Here is a 15,088-nt window from a genome sequence, read left to right on the forward strand (position 1 = left end):
GGTTGTATGAGAAGGAAAAATACTAGCCATAACAAATTCCTTTCAGAGATTCAAGGTCACCTTTTGTTCAACACCAGCCAGAAGTCCAGGGGAGGATCGTGGACATTGAGAGAACCAGAAAGGTCCATGTGATAAACTTGTGGGTGTGGGGGACAAGGGATGAATCTTAACCTGAGTGGAGAACTGTAGGAAAAGTTAGTATCGGGTTGACTGCAGTTCCTATCCAGCATGGCTTTGTTAATAAATTGGAACTTGGAAGAAGGCCAAGGTTTGGATTCTGATTTATTTCTCAGATGTTAATTGTGACACTGACAACTTGTCCATCTACACAGAAATCTCAGTATTTCCAGAGGAACTCCCACCAAGCACTATCTGGGCCTGACCCCTCTTAGCTTTTTTCTATCAGCCAGGTGCTGCCACCTGGTGTGACACAGAAAAAAAAAGCACCCCAGAAAGGAAAAACCCAAGCTGTAACCACAAACCCATCCCTTTCCTAGGCCATTCAAGTGTTCCTTGTGATAGGCTGGGCGAAACATTGCTAAATCCCAGAGATGTTCGATCCTTATAGCATCTTAAAAGGCTAAGGAGACAGCTTGGGATAGTGGTTAAAGCACTGGGTTGGAAAGTTGTTACTGCAAACTGTGCAGTTGTTGTCTCTCTGAAAACCATTTAAAAATCTTTTAAACATTTAATTTTAAAAAAAACCCTTTCATAACACATTCAGACTTAGTTGAATTAAGAAAATTAAATTCATATTCTTCTTGAGGCCTGTGGAGGGCCGCCCCTCTTCTCTCATCTTAAAAATAATTCCCCAGGAACGTATATGTATGTATGTTTTATTTAGGGTTATTATCTGTGTGTGAATTGTCTTTTTTCTGATATTGTAACTTTCTATACTATTTTAAATGTTGTTAGCCGCCCAGAGTCCACTGAATTGGGCGGCATATAAATCCTGTTAAAGATGTACAGTGTATATGAGAATTAACACGAATGGCAGCTACGCATCCGGGTCTGGGCTTCCGTTGCAGGAAAAGAAGCAGGATGCGAACCTCAGCAATTTTGCTTTACAGTATTTCGCACCCAAGCAGGGTTAATTCGGCAAATACGGAACCCAGGGCTTCGGCGTGAGGGAAGCTGCGCCTGCCGTGCCGGGTGCACACCGACAGGTTTCGACTCGTCCCGCCCGCCCCCGCTTCCAGCTCCCTTCTCTCTCCCCCCCCCTGCTCTTATTCCACGTCATGGTGCGGTGGCAAGACGCGGAGGTGGGGGAGAGCTGTCAGTGTCACTGAGGGAAAAGGGGAAGTTCGGGCCGGGTGCTTAAGCAGTTTCTGGCAAAAAGAACGGCCGCCTCCGCTTTGGCGGGACGTGTGGAAAACCAGGGCGAAGGCTGGAGGGGTTGGGCGGGAGGGGGGAAAAGAAGGGGGGGAGAAAAGGAAACGTTCCACTCGAAACCCGCCACCACCTTTTGCACCAGTCCCCAAAAAAAACCACCACCCACAACTCTTTCAGAGGCGGCTCCAAAGAGAGAGATTGATAGGACGCCAGACATCGGCGACCGAGCATCTCCTCCAATCGAAGCGATCGCCCCGCCTTCTTTAGGTGGGACCTCCCGAAAAAGCCTGAGGTAAGCCCGGCCAATGAGGAAAGCCGTCTGGAGGTACGGCGGATGGTTTTTTCTTCCCCGACACTATTCTTCCCCCTCGTCGCCAAGAGGCCAATCCCGCCCCGCCGAGGTGAGCGGCGCCGCCCGGTTGCCGGGGTGGCAGCCAATGAGGAAGAGGCGGATGGGCGGAGCCTCAGAAGCGGGTGGCTCTGGGGTTCCGTGTGGAAAGGAGTGTTAGGGGGTTCGGGTGCAAAGTTTAGTTTCAAACCGTCTGCAAAAGAGCGGCGGGGTGGTTGCTGCCGCTGCTTGGAACGCGGGTTATATAGAAGGGAGACGGCGCGGCGGTGGCAGCTCAGTGAGGCGGTTCGCCCGTAGAACCACAACGGCCGTTTTCGGCCCACGGCGGAGCCAGGAGTCCCGGCACGGTTGGAAGAATTACTAGCCGCGGTCGGGAAGGGCGATATCACCACCGTCGCCGCCGGCTGCCTGACGAGAAGTGTCGCTGAGCCCGTTCCTGTCCCCTTGGCCGCTTTAGGTTGCGGCAAGCGGCGCCTTTGCCGCCGAAGCCGGTTGAGTGGCTCCACAGGCCGGCAGCATGGGCGTGGAGAGTCCGGGCGAGCGGCCGGCTCCGCGACGGCGGGGCCGGCGGCGTGTCCGCCTGCTGTGCATGCTGGCGCTGACTTTCGGCTTCTTCGTGGTGGAGGTGGTGGTGAGCCGGCTGACGTCGTCGCTGGCCATGCTCTCCGACTCCTTCCACATGCTCTCCGACGTGATGGCCCTGGTGGTGGCCCTGGTGGCCGTGCGCTTCGCCCAGCGCACCCGCGCCACCAAGAAGAACACCTTCGGCTGGGTGCGGGCCGAGGTGATGGGCGCCCTGGTCAACGCCGTCTTCCTCACCGCCCTCTGCTTCACCATCTTCCTGGAGGCCATCGAGCGCTTCACTGAGCCCCACGAGATCGAGCAGCCCTTGGTGGTCATCGGCGTCGGAGCCGCCGGGCTGCTCATCAACGTCCTGGGGCTCTGCCTCTTCCATCAGCACGGCGGCGGCGGCGGCCACGGCCATTCGCACGGCGGCGGCGGGGGAAGCCATCGGCGGAGCGGGGCCCGAGGCGGCAAGGCGGCGGTGGCGGCGCCTCACGACGACCTACATAAAGGAGAGGAGACCAACACCCTGGTGGACAATTTCAACAGCTCCAATGGAGTCAGCCTGGAGAAGCTGGGTGAGCCTGAGGAGGAGGAGGAAGGGGTTGGTTGGGGTGGGGTGTGGATGCGATGGGGCTTCTGGGCATCTGATGATGTCAGAGGTGATAGGTACTTCTGGGCATCTCTCCAGAGGTCCCTAGAGTGGAGCCTGTATCTGAAAGGGCTCTTCTTAAAACAGTGGAAAAGCTTGGGCTTGAAATCGCCACAAATAAAGGCAATAAAAATACACACCAAGTCCTCCTGACCCAAAGTGGATTGCAATTATTCCCCCTTGGGTTGATTAAAGGCGAGAGATTTTTTAAAATCATTTGCTGATCTCTCTTCTCTGAGATGGTGCCATGCTGACCCTGATTTACTGCCTAGGCAACCCACTGCCATGGCGACTGTTACCTTGCCCTGCCCCCAGCAGACACTTTTGAGCATCTTTCGCTTTGGGGAGGTTGCAACTCCCCCCCCCCACCCTCCTAATGTGTTATATTAATATTGTTTGCTCACTTACATGACCTAGATCTTGCCATCATATTGTGGCAGGGCCTTTCCAGGATTCTTCATTGGGCTAGAACCTATACTTACTGTAACCTATAGTAGAATGGCTCAGGGCCAAACTATCTTCGGGACCGCTCTCTACCACATAGCTCTGAACGACCCATAAGACCCCACAGTGTTGGCTTTCTTTGGGTCCCATCAACCAAACAATGCCACTGGTGGGGCTGTGGGGAAGGACAACCTGGCTCTTCCGGCAGGCCTAGGGCCATTGATCAAATGAAATTGATCCAGCCATAAGTGAAAGAGTGAGCATTATGTGTATGTTATTAGGGTTTTTAATTTAAGTATTTTTAAAAAATATTTTTCTCTTGCTTTAAGCCGCCCAGAGTTTTGGGAGTTGGGCGGCATATAAGTAAGACTAATAAATAAATAATAAAATGAATAATTGGACTGAATTCTGAAACCCCCGGAATATTTGACATGGTCTTTAATTATTCAAGAACAAAACTCTTCAGGAACCCCACTTTCACTAAAACAGAAAAACAATTACTGAGAAAGATTTTAGATAACTTTGTTGTAGAGAATTTAAAGTAATTAAAATTATTAGTGTATCTTAAATAGAAGAGAATTACTTCAGTGTTCCTCTTGCACTTTTCTTCCATGTATCTCAACAACTAGCAGCTTTTATGTAATGTTGGTTCTAATTGGTTGCTTTTTTTTACACCAGCAAAATTTAACATAGAACTTAATTATACTAGAAAGTACTGCATATTATATACATAGACAGCAGCTGTCATGCTAGATCTGATATGCAGTTCTCTCTAAGCATACACAGAATATTTGTCATTCTTTATCCAATACCTAGTCTATAGCTTTTTTTGACCAACAAGAAATTTTGGGAAGCCATCAGTGCACGCCACCAATAAGTTTTCTGCAGCATTTATTCTGATTTAATCAGTTTCTTAAGTCTGTTGTCATTAGAGATTTAATCATCAAATTTAACCATCTCCTTTTTTGGACAAAATTATATATAGAGAGAGCTAGTATTTGAGAGCTAGTATTGTGTGCTTGGTCTTAATTTCTACTCTTTGCCATTCTCTGCCATGGAAGATCATTGGGTGGCTTTAGAGATTTTGCTGTCCTCTTAGGCCAACATATTTCACAGAATGGGTTTTGGGAAAAACAGGAAATACAAGTGCTATGTATGCTACTTTTATCTTCTAAATGAAAGGTAGAATATAAATATAATAAAATAAATGCAGAAATAAATAAATAGGCTACATTGCAGATGAGAAACTATTCCCTGTCATGGAAATTAATTCCCCTGGCAATATTCTATAGTTAGTATAATTGTAATTTAGTTTAATATAGAAATGTTGATTTATTCATAATTTAATCAGATTTCTGAGATTATAATTTCTAAAGTAAATTGATTGGTAGGATTTATTGCCACTGTTTATCTTGACATAAGTGTTATAATTTATATAAGCAACTGATTTTCCTAAAAGTTTGCATTTGGCCTTGGGATCATTTTTGGCTGATTTATGCAATAAGATTCATTGTACCAATGTGATTTTGCAGTTATATTGCCCCTCTTCCCCTCTTAAAAACTAGTTCTATCTTGCGAAGATGATGCTGGAAATGCTTTTTCAGAATTATGGTATTTATGCGTTATTTAATCCAGATGATTTAATCTAGGTTTTTCAGATTACTAGTGAGGTATAAAATATGACTCTTAGCCTCAAGATAACATTGTCATCATGGTAATTTGTCTTCCAAATCCTATTCATGGAATTTTGGTTCTAAGAATAAAAGAGGCTCCTGTAGTAGCTGTTAAAGTTTGAAAGTTTTAGGCTTACATCTTTAGCTGGGAGCATATATGTACAGCATTACTGGTATATTACTACATATAGAATTTCTGTTTTCAGCACCCATACACGTAACTCTTGATCTCTACCATTGGGAGTTGTAAAAATCATTATAGAGGTGGAGTCAATTTAATGAAATGAGTGTAGGAGATGATTCAAGTTCCACCGGTTACATTGCTGGAATCACTCAACCAATAGCATTCTTCTCATCTGCAGCTGTGTTAGGACACTCCATAATGGTTGGGTTGGCAATATATTGGCTGCAGGTGTTGCAAAAACTGCCAAAAGAGGGAGCTAGAGTTCATAGACTTATTTCTCTGAGTCACCTTCTTTGTTTCTCTTTGTCTAGCTACTCACTGTTAGGTTTGCTCTGCATTTTCTCTGCAATCTCTTTGTATTGTAGTTATATATTATAGCTAAAATGTATTTAGGCTTGATATCTTAGTTTACTGATTATGATGAAGACAACTGATAAGAAAGACTGTACTTGGTAATATTGGATTGATATTCTGACTTATGTGTATGACTTTAGACTATTTATCTGAATACATTATTTATCAAAGTCTCCGTAATTCAAGTTGGTGTATCTGTGTGTGGCTGAGTACTTATTCACAACTAATCTCAATCTAAACATTTCTGTGTGTGTACAACCTTGGTAAACAAGGATTACTCTGCTCATACATTAACAATCTGCAACATAACTACTCTTAAAACCCGTTTTGTAATACAACACACAGACAAATGGTCTCTCTTGATATAATGGCTGTTTTGTCCTTTTTGTTTTTCAGCATGAAAACAATTGCTTATTTTTTGCCTTCAGAATGCAGCTACCCAGATTTAGAATGTCACTGAGAGTACAGTATAGGCAAAAAGGCAATTTTCATTCTCTCCTGTTCAACCTGCAATTTTATATAGTTCCTTCCCCAAAATGTGGGTTTTCTGGAAAAAAATACTGAATGCAATTTTTTCTGTATAATAATTATGATCTTTTGCATTTTTGTCTTACTATAATAGTCAGCATGTGCTGTATTTAGACTGTTATTTGATGTGAAACAAATGAAATTTAGTCTGTTATATGATGTTCAAATAAACCCCCTTTTTTTAAAGCTCAGAATGGTGAGATTCTGAGTGTAGATTTTTCGGAGATGATGATGGTGCGTCATCATTTTGTCTTCTTATTAGTTTTGGGTAGTGTAAGTGGCCTATCTTCTTTCAGGACCTTTTTTTGGTAGCAAACACTACTTCATCCTCATAGTATTTTTGTGTGTAATACTTTCACCTGGCAATTTTCTTCTCTTTTTCATTGGCTTCAATTGTCATTTTTTTTAAAAAATTAGGCCCTGTGACTAAGGCTTGCCATGGGGTGGGGGAGAGCTTGAGCAGATCAAGTCCATTTCTAGGATATCCTGGGGGACTGGCCATTGAGAGGCCCAGGTTCATATGCGTTTTTGCATAGTGCACATGTGAAAACTGCCTCTAGTTTCTTCCTATCTATTTAATCCATAGCAGGTGGTTTTCCACCATAATTCAGCCTAACCACACGGGGGCTAGCCAGAGGGAAGAACAATGACTACTTTATTTAATTTTCCTTGAGCTTTTAAAATTGATTTACTACTCCTTCTCTTTCTCCACCATTGGAGCCAGCCATGGAATTCTTACTTCTTGAAATCACTTGAAAAGTCAACATGAATAAAGTTCTGAAAAGGTCAAACTTCCCTGAATAGAAAAGTTTATCTCCCTTCCCTCCACCCCATCTTCTGGGGGAGAATTCACTGGACGGTAGTGCTAAGTTTTACAAGGAGAAGAGATGTTGATGGAAATCATTTTCTGGATCATTGTGAATTAATTTAGGATACTAGTGTGATTGGAGGCAAAACCTGATTCCAAAATCCAAAATTTGCATTTCACTTGTGAACAGTGATGAATTGTATCAGTTATTGCATTTAACAGTATATAGTGATGGTCAGACTCAGGATATGTTAAGTAATGTTCTTCTGATATTTTTTATTTGAACTCCCATATACTACAATGGTTAATAGTGAGGGCATTAGCCTTCATTTTCCCTAAACAATTCTCTCTCCATTTGCCTAATAATTTCCACTGCATCCTTGATATGTCAATGTGAGTATGCATTCAGACATATATATATAATATAAATTGTATCTTCAGGAATAGTTTTTCTGTGCAGATATGTTATGCACAGTGGGTGTCTTTTAAAAAAATAAGTTGTTTATGGTCAGGAGAACAGTTTTTTGAAAACAGCAAATTTATCAATTGTTTCTCCAAAACTTTCAATATATGCCTATGTATTCTTTTCCCCCCTTTTATTCATCTCTTAACTATGATGATTAGAATTTTGCCTTAATTAGTTTAACAAATCTAGGAAAGCTGGTGAATGCTTGAGCAAATAGTTTGGCTGTGAATCATAAAGCAGTCTTTCCCAATGTGGAATTCTTCAGAACTGCTAGCCGACTCCCTTAATTATTAGACAGTTAACAGTGTGGCTGGGGATTATGGTAGTTGATCCAAAGTATCCTGAAAGCAGTAGATTAGTGATTGCTGCTTTGAAGCTTTGGTCTGAAGCTAATGTCAGGACCCAGAGGAGAGCCATTTGTCCAACTTAAAAAGGATTCATCAGCAGTCCTGCATATCATCCTATTCTGGTTTACCACTTAAAATTAGAATGTTTTGAAAGGAGAGGAGAATAATTTTGGTTACTTGCTAAAACATTAATATTGGGCCTTCCATTACATGTTGTAAATAGGTCCAGGTTATGGAAAAGGTTGAAGCTCCCTCTTCTACGGTAGAACCCTGAAGAGAGCATTAATGTCACCATAAGGCAGACATAATAAATATGTCTGAATTTAGATTTCTGCTAAGAAAACTATTTTAATTTATCTCCTTCATGAACTACATTTAACATAATGTTGCTAACTCAGTCACAGGGTTCATATTTGCATAACAATGTTGCTCTTGTCTTTGCAGGTGATGCAGGAAAAGGCAGCCAAATGGAACTGCAACCAAATGGAAATATTAGCAGACACAACTCTATAGACATGGAGATTGATGAAGACACCAGTGCTCAGCTTAATATGCGTGGAGTGTTTCTTCATGTTCTTGGAGATGCCTTGGGTTCAGTTATTGTAGTAGTGAATGCTACAATATTTTACTCTTACTGGACTCCATGCCCGGAGGTTGGGGATTGCATCAATCTTTGTGTTAATGACCCTTGTAGAAACTTGACTCAGCTTTCTCCAATAGAACTAGAGCAAATCCCTGTAGCTGGTCCTTGTTGGGTTCTCTATTTAGATCCTTCACTTTGTCTGATCATGGTTTGCATTCTACTCTATACTACTTACCCTCTGCTTAAAGAATCTGCTCTTATTCTTTTGCAAACTGTTCCTAAGCAAATTGATATTCGCTCTTTAAATGAGAAACTCCGTAAGCTGGGAAATGTAGACGCTGTCCATGAATTGCATGTTTGGCAGCTGGCAGGAAGCAGGATAATTGGCACTGCTCATATTAAATGTAAGGATCCAGAATCCTACATGAAAGTGGCAAAAGATATTAAGGATATTTTTCATGATGAAGGGATTCATGCAACAACCATTCAGCCTGAATTTACCATTGTAAGCTCTGATGAAGGTGTAAGTAAATGTGAGCTTCCCTGCAGAACCCAGTGTGCTCTGAAGCAGTGTTGTGGGACTGTGGAAAAGGCTACAGGAAAGAAGATAGAAAAGTCCCCTTCAGTTAGTATTTCTTGCTCTGAAATAGTTGTTGACTCTCCACATCACAAAGCTGCCCGGAGGACTAAATCAGAATGCATACCTGCTATAAAATTAGAAGCAGAACCTAACCCCAACAAACAGTTTGAATCATCTTTGTAATTTATAAAGTTATGCTGAATGAAATATGGCTTCAACTACAAATTAATTGCAAGAAAAAAAGACTCTTATTAAAAAGAAGTTGCAGAGAAATGTAGTTATTGAAGTTCTGTCCTTTTTACCACAGTGAAATCCTGTTGAAAAGAACATGCTGTCCTGACACAACATAATATTTGTGTTGAGGTTAAATGACACAACATTAATGCAGAACCAGTTTCAACTTCATGCCTGATGGATTGAATTAAAAATTAAAATGATTCTTCAATAATCCCCTTTTCCCTGAAATTAGTTTATGTTAAGCTTCGTATTGGAATTGTTCTTTTGCTTGTTGATTTGTGTGTATGTGTGTGATCTTTTAAAAAAGAATAACTATTGGAAGAGGACACCAAACTTCACAGAATCTTTTCGAAAGGTTAACCACTTAGCATGTGGTTATATTTCCTATTAGATGAAAATGAATACTATTTTAAAATAAATATAATATGTAGCATTAATAATTTAAAATTTGCCCATTGACAAATATCCCATATTTATATTGGGCCTGTGACTTCAGCGTACTAAATATGAATTGGAAAATTACTTGCATATCGCCTGGACTGTAAAATATAAGACAAAAAAAGTTAGAATTTAAACTCTATAATAGAGTTTGCTGGGACTAGAGAGCCAGAGCTGGTCTCTGTCTTAGTGTTATCTATGGTGTACTGGAATAGAGATATGGCATCTGATAATTTTACATTAAAAAATGGAAAAAATGTAACACATCAAATTCATCATATATTTGCTAAAATTTTAATATATTTCTTACTTTTGTAAACATTTATGACTTAACTGAGCCTCCCTTTTTTAGTTGGATAAAATTACTTAGTTGAACTGTTCAATTAATAGTGAATTCTAGACAGCAGCCGATGGAACAAGATTGCTGCCTGCAGCACTGGTTCAGATATACATTTTATTTGTGCCCTAGGAATGAATTGCAGCAAACCTGAAGCTAATGGGCACACCCATTGTCTCCAGCCCATCCATGAGAACTAACAAGTTTTTGCTTATTAGCTTGACTTTAGAGTTCTGCCCAAATCCTAAACCATTATCTTAATTTATTTTCAAAATAACATTCAAGGAATTCATAAATTCAAGGAATGGGATTGAATCCGATGGAGTTGTCATAGAAAAGTATGATTTCTGCTAGCCATAGTTTGACAACTTTGGAAAAGCTAAAAATGTATAATCTATCAAAAGAAGAGCAAATATTTCTGGAGGGGTTTTTTTGCCACATGAGAGGGAGCTGGAAGGCACATGAGACAAAATATTCAAATTATACATTTTCTCCAACTATATTCCAGATGATTTGTACCGTCTACACTAAATAATATGACCAATAGTTAAGAGCAATGGGGTAAATTAGAGAAGAGTCTCCCAATTTTGTTAATCACTTGTGCATGGATTTATAAACGTACTCTAGCTTCTTAAAGATGGTTTTACAATTTTAATCTGCAAAGTAGGGCTGATTACAAATTCTCAATGGACATTAAAGTCAATATTGAAGCATTTTTAGAACTATTAACTTTCCTCTCCACTAGTTAAAGATTCTAAAAGAAAAGTCCACAAAGAATGAAGGTGTAAGTGCTGCAGTCAACTTTATGTTACAAAATAAAACTATTGCATAGTTAACATTATGGTGTGTTACATTTTACTTCTAAAATGATCAAGCGTAAGCAAAACATTTGTGTTTCTTTTGTTTAAAGGCCACTTGTTAATACTCATAATTAGTTTTTATACATCATTCCAAGCATGAAATAATTGTGCGATATAATTCTCATGTTGCTAGTCTGATTGGGAAAAAAAGTTTTGAAAATCTCATGTTTTTCTATTCTATGGACAATGTAATATTCACAGAGCCAAAACTAGAAATGTGCAAGCATGTTTGTATGTATGAATACATAAAAAACTAAATATAAAATGTTATAAATTAGAAGTCTTACAGCTAAAGCTTTGTAATTTTTGAATGCTTTAGTTTGTATTCATTAAAAATTACAAGCTTCACTTTTTTAACTTCTTAGCATGAACTGCTAACCTTTTGTTTAGGTTAGTTTGTGTACCCAATGGAATATACAGTAATGGGCTGTTTCTGATTTTTATTTCTTCTTTGAAAAGAAACTGCTGCACCATGTCAATAAAGCATGAGGTTTAGCTACTATTTTGACTGTGTTAATGCAGTGATAAAATAGGAAAGCATCTTGCATAGTTGTCAGGTTTGGTCCTCTTAAATATGCATCAGCTTGTTTTTGTGGCAGAATATGTTGTATTTTCACAGGTAATTTTCAGGAATATTAGCCAGGTCATTTCCTAGTTATACTTTAAATAAAATTGAACATCTTGAATATCTGCTTCTTTCCGTTATGAACTTGATCATATTGAATAATGGAGCTAATTTTGCAAATCTTTTTTTTCCTGATTGGCACAGTATATTGGGGGGGGGGGGATATTTCAATTAGAATTACACCAGTGATGGCGGACACATTCTGCTTAATATGTGTTTTTGTGATAGTTATCTGTTGTACAATAAATGTGAGTTTGCTCTGTGAATTTATTTTGCTAAGAATTTCACATGAAAAAAGTTATAGTGTGTATATATGTCCATCATGTGCAGTGTGTTCTTAATCACAAATGCACAATTGAGCAAGTGCTGTGTCACACTATAATATGGAACATGTCAATACTCAAATGACGGCAAATAACTTGATTATATTTTACTGCTTAAGGGTTTGAAGGAATGGCCTGTAAAAGAAAGATATGTCTTTCTAAAGTAGGACAATGTGTTTGAGTTACTGAAAGCTTTGCAGAATACTTCAAAACTACTTAGAATTATTGCTCCAGATAGGTTTGCCTTTCTGTTAGCCATGAGCACAGGGCAAACCTTTGCTGTATGTAAAGCAGTTTGTAGCGGGGACCTGTTTAGGAGAGAACAAAGTACTGAGTCCATTGAGTTAATAGGAAATGGGATAAATGCACTTTTTGACCCTTCTCCTTGAAGGGGAAAATCATTTTAACTTTGCATCTCCGTTTTTTGATTCTTTAAAAGTTTTATGAAACATGTATTGCATATGTAAGGGTGTTAAGTAGAATATTTAAATATGCTGCTTTAATTTCCCAACGGCATCAATGTAGCATTTTGGGACTCTGGCTTATGTTTACAGAACAATTACTGAATACTATAATGTAGATGGTTTCTATCTTTCACTATCTCATTGCCTCTTGATGGATTGAACGGTACTAATACTTCATGTGCCTGAAATAAGGTATTTGATCATATTCTCATTTTTGTATGTTAAACCAATTGTAGCCTTACTGATAATGGGACCTCTCATTCATTTGTATGATCTTGGGTTACATCATTAAATTGACCGTGTGAAGACCACTTCCATGTTTTAGAAATATGTGAGCCTTATTTCTCCCCCTCCCACTCCATTTGCTGAATTTATATATTAAAAAGTTCTTCTCTGCTGTAGGGAGGGAGGCAACCTTTTGCACTCTAGGTGTTGTGCTTGAAACCATTGTTTGGGAGATGGAGATGGTGTATCTCTATTGATTACAGTACTATCAATAACAATGAGCTTCTGTTAAACCAGTCATGCTGTGGTGTTTCTTTGCATATAAACTGAAGATTGAGAAGGAAATAAATGTTGTTAAATGATAACTGGCACAGTCCTTTGTCTCCCCCTCTCCTTTAACATCTCTCTCACTTGCTAAAATTCCTTTGGTGAAGTTAACATTATCTATTTAAATGGAGGTTTGGATAAATGCAGAATCAGTATGAGTGTGTACACAAGGTTTTATTTTATCTTTAACATCTCGAGCACCACTCCAGCTAGAAGGAGAATGTTTGTCCCATCTAATCTAAAGCCTTGGAATTTCCTGATTGTCTTCCGTCCAAATAACTAGGTTAAACTCTTCTTTCATAATTTTGAATGTCAAAACACAAAAGATCATTCAAGCCTGGCTGCATGGTTAGATCCAGTATTTTGTGCATATACAATACATTTAAAAAAATATTTAAATGTAAACTTCAGGATCATTCATCTGTAGTAGCAATAAATACATAGAATCTGAAATCCTACACCCAAATTTAGATTTCTCATTTAGTCAAGCACTCTCAATAGACTATCACGATTGCATTGGACAAGCCAGTGTACAATACTTAATCAGATATGTAGTCACCTTTACAGTAGCTGTAGTCTAAGCAGATGTCAGAATCTAGCTGATGATGGTAGATCCAAAACATTAAAAAGTGTTGGCCTTAGTACTTGGGATGCCACCAAGAAATGTTAGGATTATAGATTAGACTGAGAAATAAAGGGGAAAAACCTCAGAAGAGTGCCATGACAAATCGCTTCCATATAATTTAGTAATATATGTGATCCCTTACCTGAAGGAAGCCTTATTGTTTATAATACTCAGGAAAACAAAGGGTTTACTTTGCAATTTCAATATGTGTCATCAAGTCAGTAGTATTAGCAGCTGCAAAAAGAGATTTTCTTCAGGTTGATTTATTAGTTTTCAATAGATTATACATTTTGACCCAAATTTTAAAAGATGTGTCTGAATTTATTTTCTTCATCAGTCTTCTTGTGCCACACCTTTCAGTTTAGCACAGGGACCAGGATTATCTTGATTTGTCAGATTGTTATAGAACAGGGGTCTCCAACCTTGGCAACTTAAGACTGGTGGACTTCAACTCCCAGAATTCCTCAGCCAGTTGGCTGAGGAACTTTGGGAGTTGAAGTCCACAAATCTTAAAGTTGGCAAGGTTGGAGATCCCTGTTATAGACAACCCCAATAAAAGAAACAGGACAGCAACACAAATGATAAATCTTACTGTAGTTTATTTCATGAGAAATTTGGAACATGAACAGTCATTATAATAGTACTTACATCAATAATCAATTGCAATGAGGTCCAGAGATGATAGCTAAGTCTGGCAAGCAGTAGCTACAATCAGTGGTCATGATCTGAGACCCATCTCCTTTTATACCCTTCTGACAGCCCCCCAGTAAAAGGAATTTTACTGAATTTGCTTCCTTGTTCTCATAATGACACATAACATGAGTTCATTGGAAATTCCCCACCATTTGCTATTTTCAGTACCCTATTTCCTAACTTCTTTGATGTTCCTAATCAAAAAACATTTAGAACTACCTACTTTGCAGATTCAAATTGCAATATTGCACTGGCACAGCAAATTACAAATATCACTTTATCCTTAAGAAATCATTCTAGCAATTCATTTGAGGCCTGTTAGCTTTTTGAGGCCTCTACATATACAGTAATGTCTCATCTTACGAACTTAATTGGTTCCAGGATGAGGTTTGTAAGGTGAAAAGTTCATAAGATGAAACAATGTTTCCCATAGGAATCATGGAAAAGCGAATAATGCGTGCAAGCCCAAAACTTTTGCCTTACTACTACTGGCATTCGGATGGTAGTGGAGGGGGGGCAAAGACAGTGCAGGCTGCCTGGAGGGAGCCTCATGGGTGGATTGACACGCGCAGGAAGCTGCCTGGTGGCTTGTCAACTGGAGGGGCTTCCACCCTACTTGAAAGTTTTTGGTGACGGCAAAGGAGAATCCTGGCGCTTCAGCTTCAGACAAGGCTCCCTTGACAAGATGCCCCCCTTCCTCCTCCTCTGGAGCCCGCACAGCCACACACTCCCCTTTGTCTCCCTGGCCAAAGAAGTGGCGCCCAATTGAAGTAGCGATCCGGAGTCCTAATCTGGCCGCTGCTGCTTCTCCTCCCTCTCTTTGATCCTGGGCAGCCCCGTCCGGGAGAAATCGCTCCGAGTCCTCCTGACCCCTCTTACCCATCAGAAAGAGGAAGGGAAGGAGAAAGAGAGGAAGGGAAAGAGAGAGGTGGGAGTGTGTGTGTGTCTGTGTGTGTCTGTGTGTGTGTGTGTGTGTGAGAGAGAGAGAGAGTGAGTGGCTGACTGCCTCTCCTTTGCAATGATACCCGAAACTGCCTGGCTGCTTCGGCCCTATCCCAGGTGAAAGTCCC

At 40.2% G+C, this 15,088-nt stretch overlaps 1 protein-coding gene across 1 annotated transcript; it reads left to right on the forward strand.

Moving 5' to 3' along the window:
- The first annotated feature begins 1,707 nt into the window (after nt 1-1,707).
- SLC30A1 (solute carrier family 30 member 1) lies at nt 1,708-12,738 on the forward strand. Its single transcript, XM_070734470.1, has 2 exons — nt 1,708-2,823; nt 8,146-12,738. The coding sequence occupies exons 1-2, from the start codon at nt 2,199-2,201 to the stop codon at nt 9,045-9,047; spliced, it is 1,527 nt and encodes a 508-aa protein (XP_070590571.1). The 5' UTR covers nt 1,708-2,198; the 3' UTR covers nt 9,048-12,738.
- The last annotated feature ends 2,350 nt before the right edge of the window (nt 12,739-15,088 follow it).

The sequence above is a fragment of the Erythrolamprus reginae genome, chromosome 1, assembly GCF_031021105.1.
Source record: "Erythrolamprus reginae isolate rEryReg1 chromosome 1, rEryReg1.hap1, whole genome shotgun sequence".
Taxonomy (NCBI): domain Eukaryota; kingdom Metazoa; phylum Chordata; class Lepidosauria; order Squamata; family Dipsadidae; genus Erythrolamprus; species Erythrolamprus reginae.

What these genes read in the sequence shown, in the direction of transcription:
- SLC30A1 (XM_070734470.1), top strand. Translation starts at nt 2,199, where the DNA reads ATGGGCGTGGAGAGTCCGGGCGAGCGGCCGGCTCCGCGACGGCGGGGC. An exon ending in AGTCAGCCTGGAGAAGCTGG is followed by an intron (nt 2,824 to 8,145) that starts GTGAGCCTGAGG and finishes TTGTCTTTGCAG; the next exon opens with GTGATGCAGGAAAAGGCAGC.